This window comes from Pezoporus occidentalis, unplaced genomic scaffold (genome assembly GCF_034315485.1).
Source record: "Pezoporus occidentalis ecotype Australia unplaced genomic scaffold, CSIRO_AGI_Poc_V1 ctg214, whole genome shotgun sequence".
Classification (NCBI taxonomy): domain Eukaryota; kingdom Metazoa; phylum Chordata; class Aves; order Psittaciformes; family Psittacidae; genus Pezoporus; species Pezoporus occidentalis.
In genome coordinates this window covers 19,362-33,519 of record NW_026914007.1, presented here as the reverse complement: position 1 = coordinate 33,519, position 14,158 = coordinate 19,362, and the positions used below count along the sequence as shown (strand labels likewise).

At 42.2% G+C, this 14,158-nt stretch overlaps 1 protein-coding gene across 10 annotated transcripts in view; it reads right to left on the bottom strand.

Annotated features, from left to right (window-relative positions):
* Positions 1 to 13,428, bottom strand: part of DENND5A (DENN domain containing 5A) — a 70,537-nt gene extending 57,109 nt beyond the window's left edge. For all 10 annotated transcript variants that reach the window (XM_062619811.1, XM_062619800.1, XM_062619806.1 and 7 more), the window contains exon 1: positions 13,097 to 13,428. In XM_062619811.1, the coding sequence (XP_062475795.1) occupies positions 13,097 to 13,220 (124 nt within the window). In that variant the 5' untranslated portion in view covers positions 13,221 to 13,428. The remainder of the gene's footprint in view (positions 1 to 13,096) is intronic.
* Positions 13,429 to 14,158: the final 730 nt, after the last annotated feature.

The following is a 14,158-nucleotide window of genomic DNA, read 5'->3' as shown; positions in this document are numbered from 1 at the left end:
TTAGACAGCATGCAACCAAAACATTATGTTTTCCACATAAGGACTCTCTTACAGAAATCTTTCTGCATACGCAAGCTGTATATGCAATTCTTGCTGCTACTAAAATGAATGTTTAATGAAATAAATGTAAAATAGCTTCAATATGAAACAGTCATATTGCTATGATTAAATAAATTAGTAAGAACAATGAGAGTCTGTACCAGCAACAGATACTATGAACCATACACTTACGACAGCCTTCTTGTTCTACACAGCACACTGGAGGAACTGAACTTGGGATTCAAAAATCCCTATAGAATGCATTTATAACCATACCCTTTACCTCCAAACTTCCTACACCACGGTCCAAAGAACCTTGCAGTGGTGGGACTCATTGAAACTTGTGCAGGGTGGCGAGTTGAGACTGAGCTGGCCATGCCAGCCAAAGAGCCGAGGTTTTCCCCAGTGTCGGTGGCAAGTCAGAAGTCAGTCAACAAGAGGATTTGAACAGTGCATGAATTACAAACACCATCCAGAGAAAAGCCCAATTCTACCCAATTTTAATTAAAAATAAAATGAAGCACAAAGCCATACTTAGGTGAGAACGGACATCACAGAAAATTGACGTGATTTTGAAAACAATCTTTCTCATTCTTGGATGAAGACACGATAACTGCAACAGCGTACCTGCCAAAGAGCCTAATACATAAGGAAAAAAGTCTGAACGGTTTCCAAAGATGCAGCAGCTAACGTCATAAACAGCAGTAGGATTCCCAGTTCAGCCAGCAATCATTCTCAGTACACACAGTAAGGCTACAGATATGATGGTAAACAATTATGTTTACCAAACACATAATTACTCCAGCTTTAAAATTCATGGTCTAAATGAAAATAGTTGGCTGGCAAAACAGGTAAAATGTGCATACTTCTGCAATCCACACTGTAGAAATGATGAAAGTATGGAGCAAATTAGAGCACTTTGGAGGGAGGGGCCACTGGAGGGAGGTGGTATGTACCCTGAGAGATTTGAGCACTTCTTGATTAGTCAAACTGACAAATGACCAATAATGTTAATGTGGTTACATTGCAAAAACAAATACAGGTGCATAAAATACACGCAGGCATAGAAAGATAGTCAAGCCAAGAATCAGTATCTTAAAGGCAAAAGAGTTCTGTTAAAAATAAGACTTGCCATATACACACTTGCCAACGGAAGCTTTCCAATACTTAAGTTCCAAGTCTTAAGAGCAAAACTGGGATAATCTAACAATTAATCAAGTTGTACATGTACCAAACTAGATGCGAAATGCGGTGGCAATCTGTTGATTCATTCTAGCCCTTAAAATACAGACAAGGGGAAAAAAAAAGCAAAAAACCTCAGACCTAGTCTGCTGCAGAGCAATACCATTCTGATTTTTGAGAACCCAACATTCTAATATTGAAGAAAAGTCTTTTCAGTAAATACCTAAAGGTCTATTAATATACAAATAAGTAGACACAGTTTATTTTAAAAACAAAACCAGTACATTTCTCCAATTCCTTCTTTATAAGTGCAAAAACACCCCTCTACAATGTAGGAAATTAACATCCAAAGTTTGGCAGATTGAGGTAAGAAATTCATTCAACATGAATTCTTGGAATAAAAACCATGCTTCAAGAAAAGCTGCAGCTGCCAAACCTGTAAGAAAACAGACACTCCATCAATGGACAAATGCCTTCAGATTATGACTTGCTTCCTTCCTTCCAGTCCCTCCTCCTTCAGCAGAACTGCACGTATTTCTCATTAGAGAGGACTCAGCAAACTCTCTGAGTTTGCTACTAAAAAGAATTCTTCCCTTTTATCCTGAAACACATAAACCCTCTGTCCTCCAGTTCTATCTCCCCCTCCCCCTGATGGCAAGACCACCTGCCACAGTGCAAGCTGAATTGATGGTTAGACCAGTTAATTTATTACTGGAACTGGGACTTAAACAGTTTTCAAAGTGGATCAGGTTATCTATAGGAGAAAATCCTCATGACCACTTTCATTTTACTGCAGCACTGCTGTTTAAGCAAATGGAATCGGGGTTTCATCCACTGCCTCTAAAAAATCAGGGTTTCAATCACTGTCTCTAGCAGCTGTCATTCCTCTGGATTTGTAACAGATCCACCACCTATGATTTCTGCGTCTGGGACTTCCTCTGAAAACTTCTTTATGCAAGTTACTGTTCCACTTCCCCTGACAAAAGAGCTCAAAGGCAAAGGAAGCCCACTGTCTTCCTTTCTAAAACCAAAGCGCAAATACACAAATACACATTCCAGACACACTGCCCTCAACTTAGGTACCTATCTTAAGTGTAACCGAAATGTATGTTGCATGGAGTGCCAGCCTTCATCTGTAAAAATTGGAGGACTTTCTTTAGAGGAAGTAGAAAGAAGAGGAAGAAAACAATTAGAGAGAGGAAATGCTCCAGGGCTCCAGGTTTTGGTTCTTTTTTTGTTTGTTTTTTTGTTGTGTTTTTTTTTTTTTGTTTTGTTTTTTGTTGTTGGTTTTTGTTTGTTGTGGTTTTTGGGGTTTTTTTGCCTGTTTGTCATCTAGGGAATCTGCATTTGCTTGTAACAACAAGCCCCATCCCAACCCCATGAGAACTTTTTCTTTCCAGTGTACAATATACATTTGAATGTTCAATGGACAATACAGCTCTTCCTAGTGCAGTCACTAAAAAGGTGGGAAGGACAAAGAAATAAATTAATCTGTCGATTGTAAAAGATCCTGTTGTTTCCCTGCTTTCTTTTGCTTTCCAAAATTCAAGAATTGCAATGTTTCAAGAATTGTAACATGAAGAACCCCACTGTAAACTGAAATAAAAAAGTTCGTTCCACTAACTGGGCATCTGTAACACTGGATGCAAATAATCTCTCGATCATCCACTACTTTGATAGAATAAATTCTTCCTAGCCCTTTATGGCAAATGAAAATTTAGGAGTTAATAGCTATCCATTCATCATTTAAGTTTCAGCACTCATTTAGTTGATAACAAAACCTACTGCTATACACACACTGGAATAGTTTCAAATCCTGCAAGAATGAATGTAAAGCACTGCAGAAAAACAGCTGAGGACATCTACATTCTGCGACTGTAACATCAGGAAACCAAAAGCCTTTGTTTTTTATTTTGCTGGCACTGTTTCAAGGTAGGCAGGAAGAGGTGGGACAATGAAGTGGCAGAAAGAGCCATCAAGAATCTAGGGCAGCTTTTAAAAAACAAGCAAGAAAAAACACCCCAAAAGTCCCCAGCTTGCTTCTTTAAAAGCATCCTAAAGCTTTGGGGTTTACTACTTTGCATGCAACACAAGAAGGCAGATGGACACAATGGGCTTTAATCAAGACCGCCTGGCAGAAATTTCCAAGGAAATGGTCTTAAAACCAGAATTGTTTTACTAAACTACTTTTCTGCTCTAGCCACAGCAAAAAGATATATAGAAAGATATTTAGATCTGTTTCCAACTAAACAACAGAAGCAGCACTCAAAATTACACTGACAGGCGTGTTCTCAGCCATGGAGGTTGGGGAGAGACAAGCTGTTTTCATGACACAATAGATCTAGCAACAGAAGACACTAAGAAAGGAAAAGGGTGGCTTGCATGTACTAGAAATACAGAACAGAAGTGGAGACAAGCATATTTTAAGCATATTTAATATAGAAATCAGCTGTTCTCCTCATGCTCATCTAAGACTGGCAGACCCAGTGAGACTGCTTCAGGAAAGCATAAGCAAACAGAAGCACAGACAATTTCAGGCAACACCTCTGAACCACTGGACATCCTTTTACAATGACATCTCACATTCAGTTAAATGTCCTTACTTGTGTGCTACTGTTGCCCTCACAGCTCCAGCTCTGAGCACTGATGGAAACACGCCTGTATAAGAGCACAAGGAGCAAATGTCACTGAAGCACCTGTCCAATCCTTTAACCAAGTATTTCTATTCTTCTGGGAGACCACTGAGGTTTTGTGTGAAAGAGGAAAGCCTTATTTCAGACATCAAGCCTTCCAAGCAGGTTCCAATTACATACAGAGGTCAGCAAAATACAAAAACTTCAGCTATACAACCATCCCGGTATATGAGTCCTGTCCAGTCTGTCTCACTTTGTTATCTACTCTTTGAAATCAACGTTTTGCAGTAAGGACTGTATTCCCCCCATTCCCCAAAAAAATGTTCTGTAAGGAAGTCATCAAGTTTCTTGATGAGGTATTCTCTATTTCTTAAATAGAAGTGATTTCTAATACCTGGAAATTAATCAGATATACTGACCGTTAGGTCTATATGACCAAATACGACTAATTCTGAAGTTTGTCTTAGCTCTGACTGTATCCTTCCTTATCACCTCACCAATCACTTGTCTCAAGCATTCTTCCTTCTACAAGTGCCATATCAAGCAGAAACAAGCATGAGTTAAAACCCTTCCCTGGTCAGACTTGAGTAAAACAGAACATGTATATAGTTCTAATTTTGGAAGACTTTATAGGAAGGGGGGGGGGGAGGGAAGACATGGAAATAAAACTAAAAATAAAATAACACAGATACACATACACACCATACAAGTTCTTGCCAGGGCACACTATCACCCATGCATAAGAGACTCAGGACTATTTGTGGAATTAATTACCAAAAGAACACTCAATTCACCTCATTCAGTGGAAACATCCAGAATCCTTCATCTTTCCAAGCCAAGATTAGGCCCTGTTTAAAAGGCCTCACCTGTGAAATGGTAGCCATTCTCAAGGCTACTAACACATGCAAGTGCAGATCTCTGTGCAGATAAGGTTGGTTCATGGATCCTAAGCATACTTACAGGGGAGACTGCAATGACCTTGCAGCATTAAAGTAATTTCACACAGCATAAGTAACTTCTGCTCTCTGGATCATAAACCCTTTAGACATCAGGTCAGTCTTTTGCAGATCATTCACATGGATTTCAGTCTAAAGAACTCTTTGAATATGGCCCCCAACAGAGCTGTGCTTCAGGACACCTCTATCAATTTCATAGAATCATAGAATCATAGAATAGTTAGGGTTGGAAAGGACCTTAAGATCATCTAGTTCCAACCACCCTGCCATGGGCCAGGGACACCTCACACTAAATCATATCACCCAAGGCCTTGTCCAACCAATCCTTGAACACTGCCAGGGATGGAGCATTCACAGCCTCCATGGGCAACCTACTCCAGTGCCTCACCACCCTAACAGGAAAGAATTTCCTCCTTATATCCAATCTAAACTTCCCCTGTTTAAGTTTTAACCCATTACCCCTTGTCCTATCACTACAGTCCCTAATGAAGAGTCCCTCCCAGGCATCCCTATAGGCCCCCTTCAGATACTGGAAGGCTGCTATGAGGTCTCCACACAGCCTTCTCTTCTCCAGGCTGATAAGGCCCAACATTCTCAGCCTTTCTTCATACAGGAGGTGCTCCAGTCCCCTGATCATCCTTGTGGCCCTTCTCTGGACTTGTTCCAACAGTTCCATGTCCTTTTTATGTTGAGGACACCAGAATTTAATCAATGGCTGTGCATTATCAATCTCTTTCCTCACACCAAGGCCTGGTACTCCCTGGAACCTGCTGCACTGAACCATGTCCAATGGTACTAGCTAGTCCTCATGCAAGGGAAGAAGGCATGAGCACAAGACCACAGTAAGGACAGGGAAGGGACATGACAACCTGGGCTGCCATAAAATCAGTGCCAGATTCATCCTCAGAAACAGCAGAGATACTGATAAATAGAAATTTTAGCAACCTTCGGCAATACTTTTCAATGAGAGCAAAATCAGGAAACAACAGTTGGTAAGGGAGCTTGCTGAAAGTAGCAAGTTAAGGAGGAATAAGTAATACATGCAAATAGCAGAATAGCTCATAAAAATTTATGCTTGTAGAGGACAGAAGCAATGCAGAGATCAGTGCACTGCAGCAACCTTGAGATCTCTGAACACATACTTCTGCAATAGCGTGCAACTGTAGATACAAGCAGCAGCAACTACAATTGCAAAAAACCTCTTCCAAACTCATTCGATGTCATGCTGAAAGAATATCTGTTTCTGCAAAACCAACCTTTTTTCCCTTCACTCAAACACTGAAATGTTACTATATCTGAAAATTAACAGGTTGCTTACGAATGCCATGTTATCTGTCTGCAGATCATTTATCTGTGAATACAATAAAGTTTCTTTCTCAGGATGCTTCGGTATCAGTATGTAAATGTCTCGATACAGGGGTACACATTGTACCCGATTGTAGCTGGTCATAGAGCCAGTAGAAACCAAAAAAACTAAATAAAAAAGGCAATACTCTACAATTCCATGGGAAAGTTTGAAACTAAAGGTCTATTGCCCACCAAACCATAAGCAATGTAACGTTTTCCTAGAAAGACCATGAAACATGCCTTGAGCAGAAGCACTCTAAGAAAATCATCATTCATCAGTTTGTGCTGAATTTGACCACAAATCTGAAAGGCTTGTCAAGAAATTCAAAGATTATACATCAGTAAGTAATTGCTTCTGACATCACTTCATATGCATCATATTTCTGCTATATGAGCCTTGCAGGTTAGAGGGAATTCAAAAGATAAGTATGAGAAGTCATTGCCAAGAACAGTCAAGTAAGACACCACTAAGTCAAAAGGCAGATAAAAACAGTTGTAGCATTTTGTAACTGCAGGATCAATAATTTGAAGATTTTGTGAGGTGAGGTGGGGGCTGTTTTATTATTTGCAAATGTCAGTATTTCCCATACAATCAATTTAAGATGTTCCATTTGTGTAGTCTCACTCTTGCAAAAGAAACTAGAAAGAAAACAAAACACCACAAAAAACCTCAAAGGAACAAAAAGCCAAATCAACCATTCTTTGTATGCCTTGCTTTAATAAGGTAAAATTCCTACGGCTTTTTTTAAGGACTTCAAAAGTCGGTCTTGTAAGCTTTTAATTCTTCAGACACTCTTGTAGATCCTTAGTCTATTCTCAAATCAAGAACCTGTAACCCTTCTCCTCCCCTACACCTTACCTAAGAGCCTTCCAAATAAGCTGAAATTGCAACTGAATACTGAAGGGGGGAAGAATAAAGAGTTTTGAGCTGTTTGAGGGAGATGATTCTGTAAAGCACAAAGCTGCAATCAACCTAATACACAAATATGGCAATCACAAGATCGGCATTATAGAAACATCACCTAATAAACTGTGGCTTCAAAAGCAGTTCAGCAAAGTACAGCTGCTTCCCCCTTACATCAGCTCTCCCATTCTTTATTCTACATATCAGCTACCGTAGCACGTCTGCCTCAGTTCCCAAAGAAACAAAAGATCTTTTTGGCAGTCAAACATGGCAAACAGCTCTAGCTTCTTGGGAAAAGATAGAGGGGGTAGGGAGGAGTGGAATAAACTATTATTCAGATTAAAATGTTCCACATGTGCCAGTGTTATTCTAGCCAAAAGTTGTTGCAATCTACTGCCCATCCACAGTGACCTATGTGAAAACAAGAGTGTGGTCTCAACCTTGGTGCTACTGGAGAGCCCCCCCCCCCCAAGAGTTAACACCTTGGTTAGCAATCTCAGGAAAGCAAAGAAACTGAAAAACCTCCTTTTCAGTCTCAGAGTGAATCCCCAAGGAAAGAGGCACACCATTGGGGGAAGCTTGCACTGATACCATCCATATTATGGACAAAGGGAGGAAGAGAGATAAAAAACCACCTAAACCAAACCTCACAAAAATCACAGAACACTTCAGTCTTTGCAAAAATCAAGCAATGGCTCCCACCAGCACACTTCACTGCTGCAGCAAGCGTTAGTACTTCTACCATAGCAAAGACAGACATTTAGTCACACACTATTTACCTGAGGAATAACCAGTATTGCAGAAAAGGTTCACTGCAAGAAACACATCTGGCTCTACCCCAAACGCCATGTCTTTATTCCATGATAAAAACACCCAAAAGAGGAAACTGCAAAACAGGTCAAATATGTCAGAAAATGGTATCTGCCAATTTAAATTTTGCTTACTTTTCTTCCTCCTCTTTCAACTATCCCTTACAAATGCCTTTAAAGCAAAACATTTAAGTTTGCAACTATTTAAGTCTGTTGAACTTGGAAACTAACACAGGTGCTGATAATAGCACTGCTACATGGAATACCAGATAGAAAAATACTACCCTAGTTCTGAAATACTAAGCATTTTAGTGGTTTATCTCTGTGACAAATGCCTTCAATCTTTTCACCACACCCCTGTTAAAATAAACCCTACCACCAGGAAACATATGAAGATAAGCTGTCATTTTAAATCTAAAGCCAACAAAACGGAAAAATAACAACACTTCAACTACAGAGAAGAGGAATGAGTGAGACAACATTTCTATTTTACTGGTGAGAAGAAACATTTACTCTAATATCAGTTTGTCCGATTAATTTTGAGTGGAGCTAGGTGAATACTATACACCAGGTATCATCTTCCCTTAGAATTTCACACAGCAGCACCAAACGGTTACTGTGTCAGCACAGACACTGCTCATAACCAGTCCTGCTATGCTACATTACTTACATACACACAGATCTTGCCTCAACACCACTAAAAACAAAATATGAAAAAAAAAGGTATGAGAGATGAAGAACAATTAAAATGGTATCACACGATCATATACTAGAGTGAAAGATCTAATATGAATTCTCCAAAGGCAAACAAAGGGTGTCTTCAGGAAGAATATTTCCTGAACGCATGGGCTTCAGCTTACACTCATTTTCATCCTCCCTTAAGGATGAAGTTCGTCATCAGACAGACAATTCAAAGCACCACAAGGACTCTGGCAAAAGGAACACGAGTCTACTATTGTACAAATTAATTTTTGGACTAAACCTTAAAAGAGCAGCTCAGACTTGGAAGAAAGTCAGAAAGGAATACAGGTGACAGACTAGTCACTGGCTTTAATCTTCCAGACTAAGACTTTTTTAAGAGCTATCCTACTATTAAATCAATCTTTTCTTCACAGATTGTAAGCATTTTCTTTCTTCCCACTCCACCATTTTTTTTACACTATTTCTTTTTTTTGCAACACTTACTTCTAACGTAACTATTATAATCTTTATGATATAACATTCAAGACTACAAAGGCATGTGCAACAGCAAATTTTAAGATTAGAATACGATGTCCAGACGTTTGGGTCCAAGTTCCATACTTTGTAATAGCAACTCCAAGATTACAATCTCACATAAAGTATAATGCAATGGCAAGATGATCCTTTGTTCTGCCACTCTGCAATAAACAAACTCTATTGACAAGTGATTGTTAAAAACTAACACACCATCACGAAGAAAAAGAAACCAAAATCTTTGGTGAAAAAGAACACAGAACAAAAACTCCGGCAGTTCCATGTAGTGCAAGTATTTCCACTATCAGATCACATCTAACTAACTTAACAGATAAGAGACTCCAGCTGAATAATAAGCTGAGGCATGACTTCATTCTCCATACCTTTGCAGGGCACAGTCATAGAGCCTAAATTAAGAAACCCTATCATAATGTTGCAGCACTACCATAAGTTGTATTACACACTAAATTTTTGGTAGTCCATGTATTTCAGCATTTCCTGGTGAACACCAAGCTGGCCATGAGCCAACAATATGCCCTTGCATTAGTTGAAGCACTGCCAGCAGGTCGAGGGAGCTGATCCTTACCCTCTACTCAGTCCTGGTGAGCCTGCACCTGAAGCATTGTATCCAGTTCTGGGCTCCTCAGTACAAATAAGACCAGGAGCTACTGGTCCAGCAGAGGGCTACGGAGATGACTAGGGGACTGGAGCACCTCCTGTATGAGGAAAGGCTGAGAGAGCTGGGACTGTTCAGCCTGCAGAAGAGAAGGCTTAACAGTGCATATAAACACCTGAAGAGAGGCTGCAAAGTGGACAGAGACAGGCTCTTTTCAGTGGTACCCCATGACAGGGCTAGAGGCAATGGGCACAAACTGAAACACAGGAGGTTCCATCTGTACCATCAGGACACACTTTTTCACTGTGAGGGTGACTGAGCACAGGTTGCCCTGAGAGACTGAATATCTTCATCCTTGGAGATACTCAAAAATCATCTGGATGCTGTCCTGGGCACCTGGTGGCTCTGCTTCAGCAGGGGTTGGACCAGATGACCTCCAGAGGTTACTTCCAACATCTGCCATTCTGTGATACCCTCTGTGAAAGAAATGTATCTGTAACAGACCCTTGCAGCATACTTTAGAGATTTCTGTCATCACTTCTGGCACATCAGCATCGTCTAGAAAAGCAAAACTGCGCCTCAGCTCCTCTCCTGTCCAAGTTGTTGGTTTGAGTTGTGGGGGGCTTTTGCTGTTTGTTTGGCTTTACCACCACCAAGTAATTTTTTATTTTTTAATATCTGCTTTAACAGGTCATCCAGTGAGAACACAATTATCAAAATAAAAAAGATCACTTGAATTTGGGGATAAAAGTGCCCTAGCAATAGAGAATAACTACAAAGTCCTATACAGTATTTCTCACTATATTAAAAGAAAACAAATATATATACATATACTGTGCATTTTCCTTCAGTTAGCCAACTTTTCCAGGAAAAGGTGTTACAGCTGTGCTATTTAGTACGCTTCCACCATACAAAGAAAAACACCATCAGAGGTGCCTCTACAAGAAAAGGACCTAGACTGAGCATCAATTCAGGATCTTATAGTTCATTTATAAGCCTGCAGAAAACGCTGTTATCATCAGTACTAAGGTTGAATACCTGAAATGCACAGTTTCATTAGCTCGGTGAGAACAAAGTGTGGCAGCAGCACCCCCAGAGGCCCCGGCAGCGGGGTAGCGATGACATCATGCCAGTCTGAGCTCCGGCAGCCCCAGTGCACACAGCCCTGGAGAGACCCAGTGTGCCCAGCTCCACCGTGCTGGGGAGCATCCCGCTCCCCACCCTGCACCCACCAGCTCAAGTGCCAGTGCCTCTCTGCCAACAATGGACACTTATGAAGCAAATTGTTTCAACAGTACAAGGATTCAGAATCTATTTTTCAGCACAGAAGGGGGGGGGGGGGGCGAAACAGTGCACAATAACTCTTTCATTCAAACAAGAAAGCCTTCCAGGAAGTACAAAGTATTTCAAAGCTTTATCCAAAACCCACTGAAATCAACAGAGGCCCTTTCCATTTGTATCGGTGAGCACTGGAGAAGGCTGTACCCTAAGACACAATCTGAAACCATTATCAGTTGCATTACCATGCATTACGAATAACACAACAAACTCAAGAAAAGGCACTGAAATTGCAGCTAGCTCATACACTGTGACATTATCATAAATTTAGCCTCCTCCCCCTTGTTTCTCCCCCTCTTTTTTTTAAACCCTTTCCTCAATTCATGCAAAAATCAGTCTCAAGCATAAATAACAAAACCTGTTCTCCCCGATACCCCACACCTTGTCAAAAGCAACACCATTACAGTATCACAGTGGAATAGCAGAATCCAAGATACACTGCACACTACAGTTTTATGTACTGGAGATGCAGTCCTTGACCAGGAAAGTAAATATAAGAAAGAACATAAATTATCCAGCTTCCAGACCTGCACACTCAAACGGAGTATTTTAAATAAAGCACTGATGTCTCCCAGTTTCCTATTAGCTAGCTCAGAATAACACACTGCTGCTTTTAAGTTTAATTATATGAGGAAAGTTATTTATGTTTCTCTCAAGACCAGAGAGTAGTACTGAGTGTGCCTTGCACTATGTTACACAAATAGATATATAATAAATGAATAACAAAATCAACACCAGAAAATGTTTTCAATCTAGAAACTTTGCTCACCGGTGACTTCATAAAGAAAAAAATCTATGGAACCTCACGTATCTTTCAATTAAATTGTATTGCATTTTGTTCTTTTGGGTTTCTTAAATCAAACTGATGCTGTAAATTAAAGTGTTGCTACAGAATTGGCCAATATGCTGTATTCAGTCTTCAACTCTCTAACTGTAGTCTACTATTATTTTAACATCAGACAAACATGAATTCTTTTAGGGTAAGATACTGCTCAGGATGAGAAATTCTGTTTGAAGTCATTAGAAGGGAAAAAAAGAAAAAAAAAAAAAAAGGAAGCTTCCATGATAACCAAAGTTTAGGTGAGTTCAATGTAAGTCAGTTCTAGTAACTCAAATTCAATTTCACAAAAAACAAGGTTTTATTTAGTGAGGGAGGGTTTAAACACAATGATGTAAAAAAACTCATGACATCTTGTAAAAACGAAGCTAATTAAAAAGGTGGGGGAGAAAGCACATCACTGGTCAAGTTCTAAGCTCAGATACACAAAATAACTTTTGATGTTAGGCCAGGTTTCCACCACTGCATTCCTGTATCTTTCTGGACAGCTAAGGATACTAAGCAACAATGTAATTTAACTGAAGCCATTACACTGAAACTAAAGCTGAAGCAAGGTGCTGTTAAAACAACAGATTTTAGCCTTAAAACACAGGTTTGAGGTAGTATTGTGGCACAGTCTGACACAATTTAGCTGCTGTGATCATTCTCATCTAACAGAATAAATAGTTCCTAATTTCTTTTCCGATACTGCTGGAATAGAATTCTTATCTTATGCTACAACAAAACTTAATATTGAACAAGCAAAAAGTCTTTTGCTTTCTCTCCAGAACCTGTTTAAACCACGACAACCTGATTCATTAAGATTCCCTGCATGTTTCAAACGTCCAAAAGCCTGACTAAAAGTTGATAAATTCATCCAAGCTCCAAGTGGAGGGCAGTGTATCACTGCTAAGATGAGAGATGACCTAAAATGATAACCACGGCCACCACAGCGCCTTCCCTTTGAAAAATCCGTTTAAGAGTGGTACTCTGTCGGGTTTGTCAGAAGTTGGGTGCACAGCTGGCCGTTCCTGCAGGTCGAGCACTTAGGGCAGCTACACAGATCCCGAGGCCCCGGAGCGGGGGGCGCTCCCGCGGCTTCCCCGCAGCGCCCCGGGGTCTGCGAAGCAGGGAGGCGGCGAGGCTGGACCCCGCCTCCAGAACTGCTGCCGCCGCCACCACAGCCAAGCTGCCCGCTGACAGCCGCCGGCCGCCGCTCCCCAGCCCCGCTGCCACTCACCGGAGAGCTCGTCCGGCTCCAGCCCGGTCTCAGTGTCCAGCCCGCAGATCACGAAGTAGTCGGCGAAGCGGCCGGGTGCCGAGGAGGAGCCGCCGCCGCCGCCGCTGCCGCCGCCGCCGCTCATGCTGGAGCCCGAGGGGTGCGCGGCACTCAGGAGGTGAGAGACCAGGCGGCGGCGGGCAGCGGGGCTGCGCCAGCTGCGCCAGCTGCGCCGGCCGCCTCCATGACGGAGCGGAGCGGGCAGCGCCGCACGGCATTGTGGGTACAGCCCCCAGCGGTTCCTGCGGAGGGGCGGCCCGGGCAGGGAACCGCAATGCTGCGCCTGCGCCCTGGGCTCCCCGATGACGTGATGCTGCTGGGCCAGGCGGGGGGCGGAGCGCGCGCAGGGGCGGTCTCGCGCGGTGGCCGTTTGGTGGGGGCGCGGGCGCGGCCTGAAGGGACCGGCGGGGTGCGTGGCTGGGCTGCGGCCGGGTGTGCCCCGTACCTTCTGGGGACGGAGCGTAGTTACCTGTCTGAGCTTCGGGGACTGAGGGGCTTCCCGCAGAGGCTCTCCTCGGCCAGCTCTGCCCCCTCTGCAGTTGGAGAGGACAAGAAGGCTCTGCCAGGGGCTGCTCACTCAGGGCACGGTTTAGTTGCGGTGGTGCTTCAAAAGCATATAGAGCCATAGAATCAACTAGGTTGGAAAAGACCTTTAAGATCAAGTCCAATCGTTACCCCGGGTCTGCCAAGTCCATCACTAAACCATGTCACTGGGGGCCTCATCTACGTGGTCTCTGAACACTCCCAGGGAGGGTGATTCAGCTGCCTCCCTGGGCAGGCTGTTCTGATGCCTGATCACCCTCTCAGTGAAGAAATGTATCCTAATATCCAATCTAAACCTCTCCTGGTGCAGCTTGAGGCACTTACTTCTTGTCCTATCACATGTTATGTGGGAAGAGATCATTCATCTCTTCATCCTTCTCTTGGGTAGGTGTAGGGAGCAAGCTGCTCCTCATCAGATTTGTTCTCCAGACCCTTCATCAGCTTCGTTGCCCTCTGGACCTGCTCCTGTATCTCAATGTC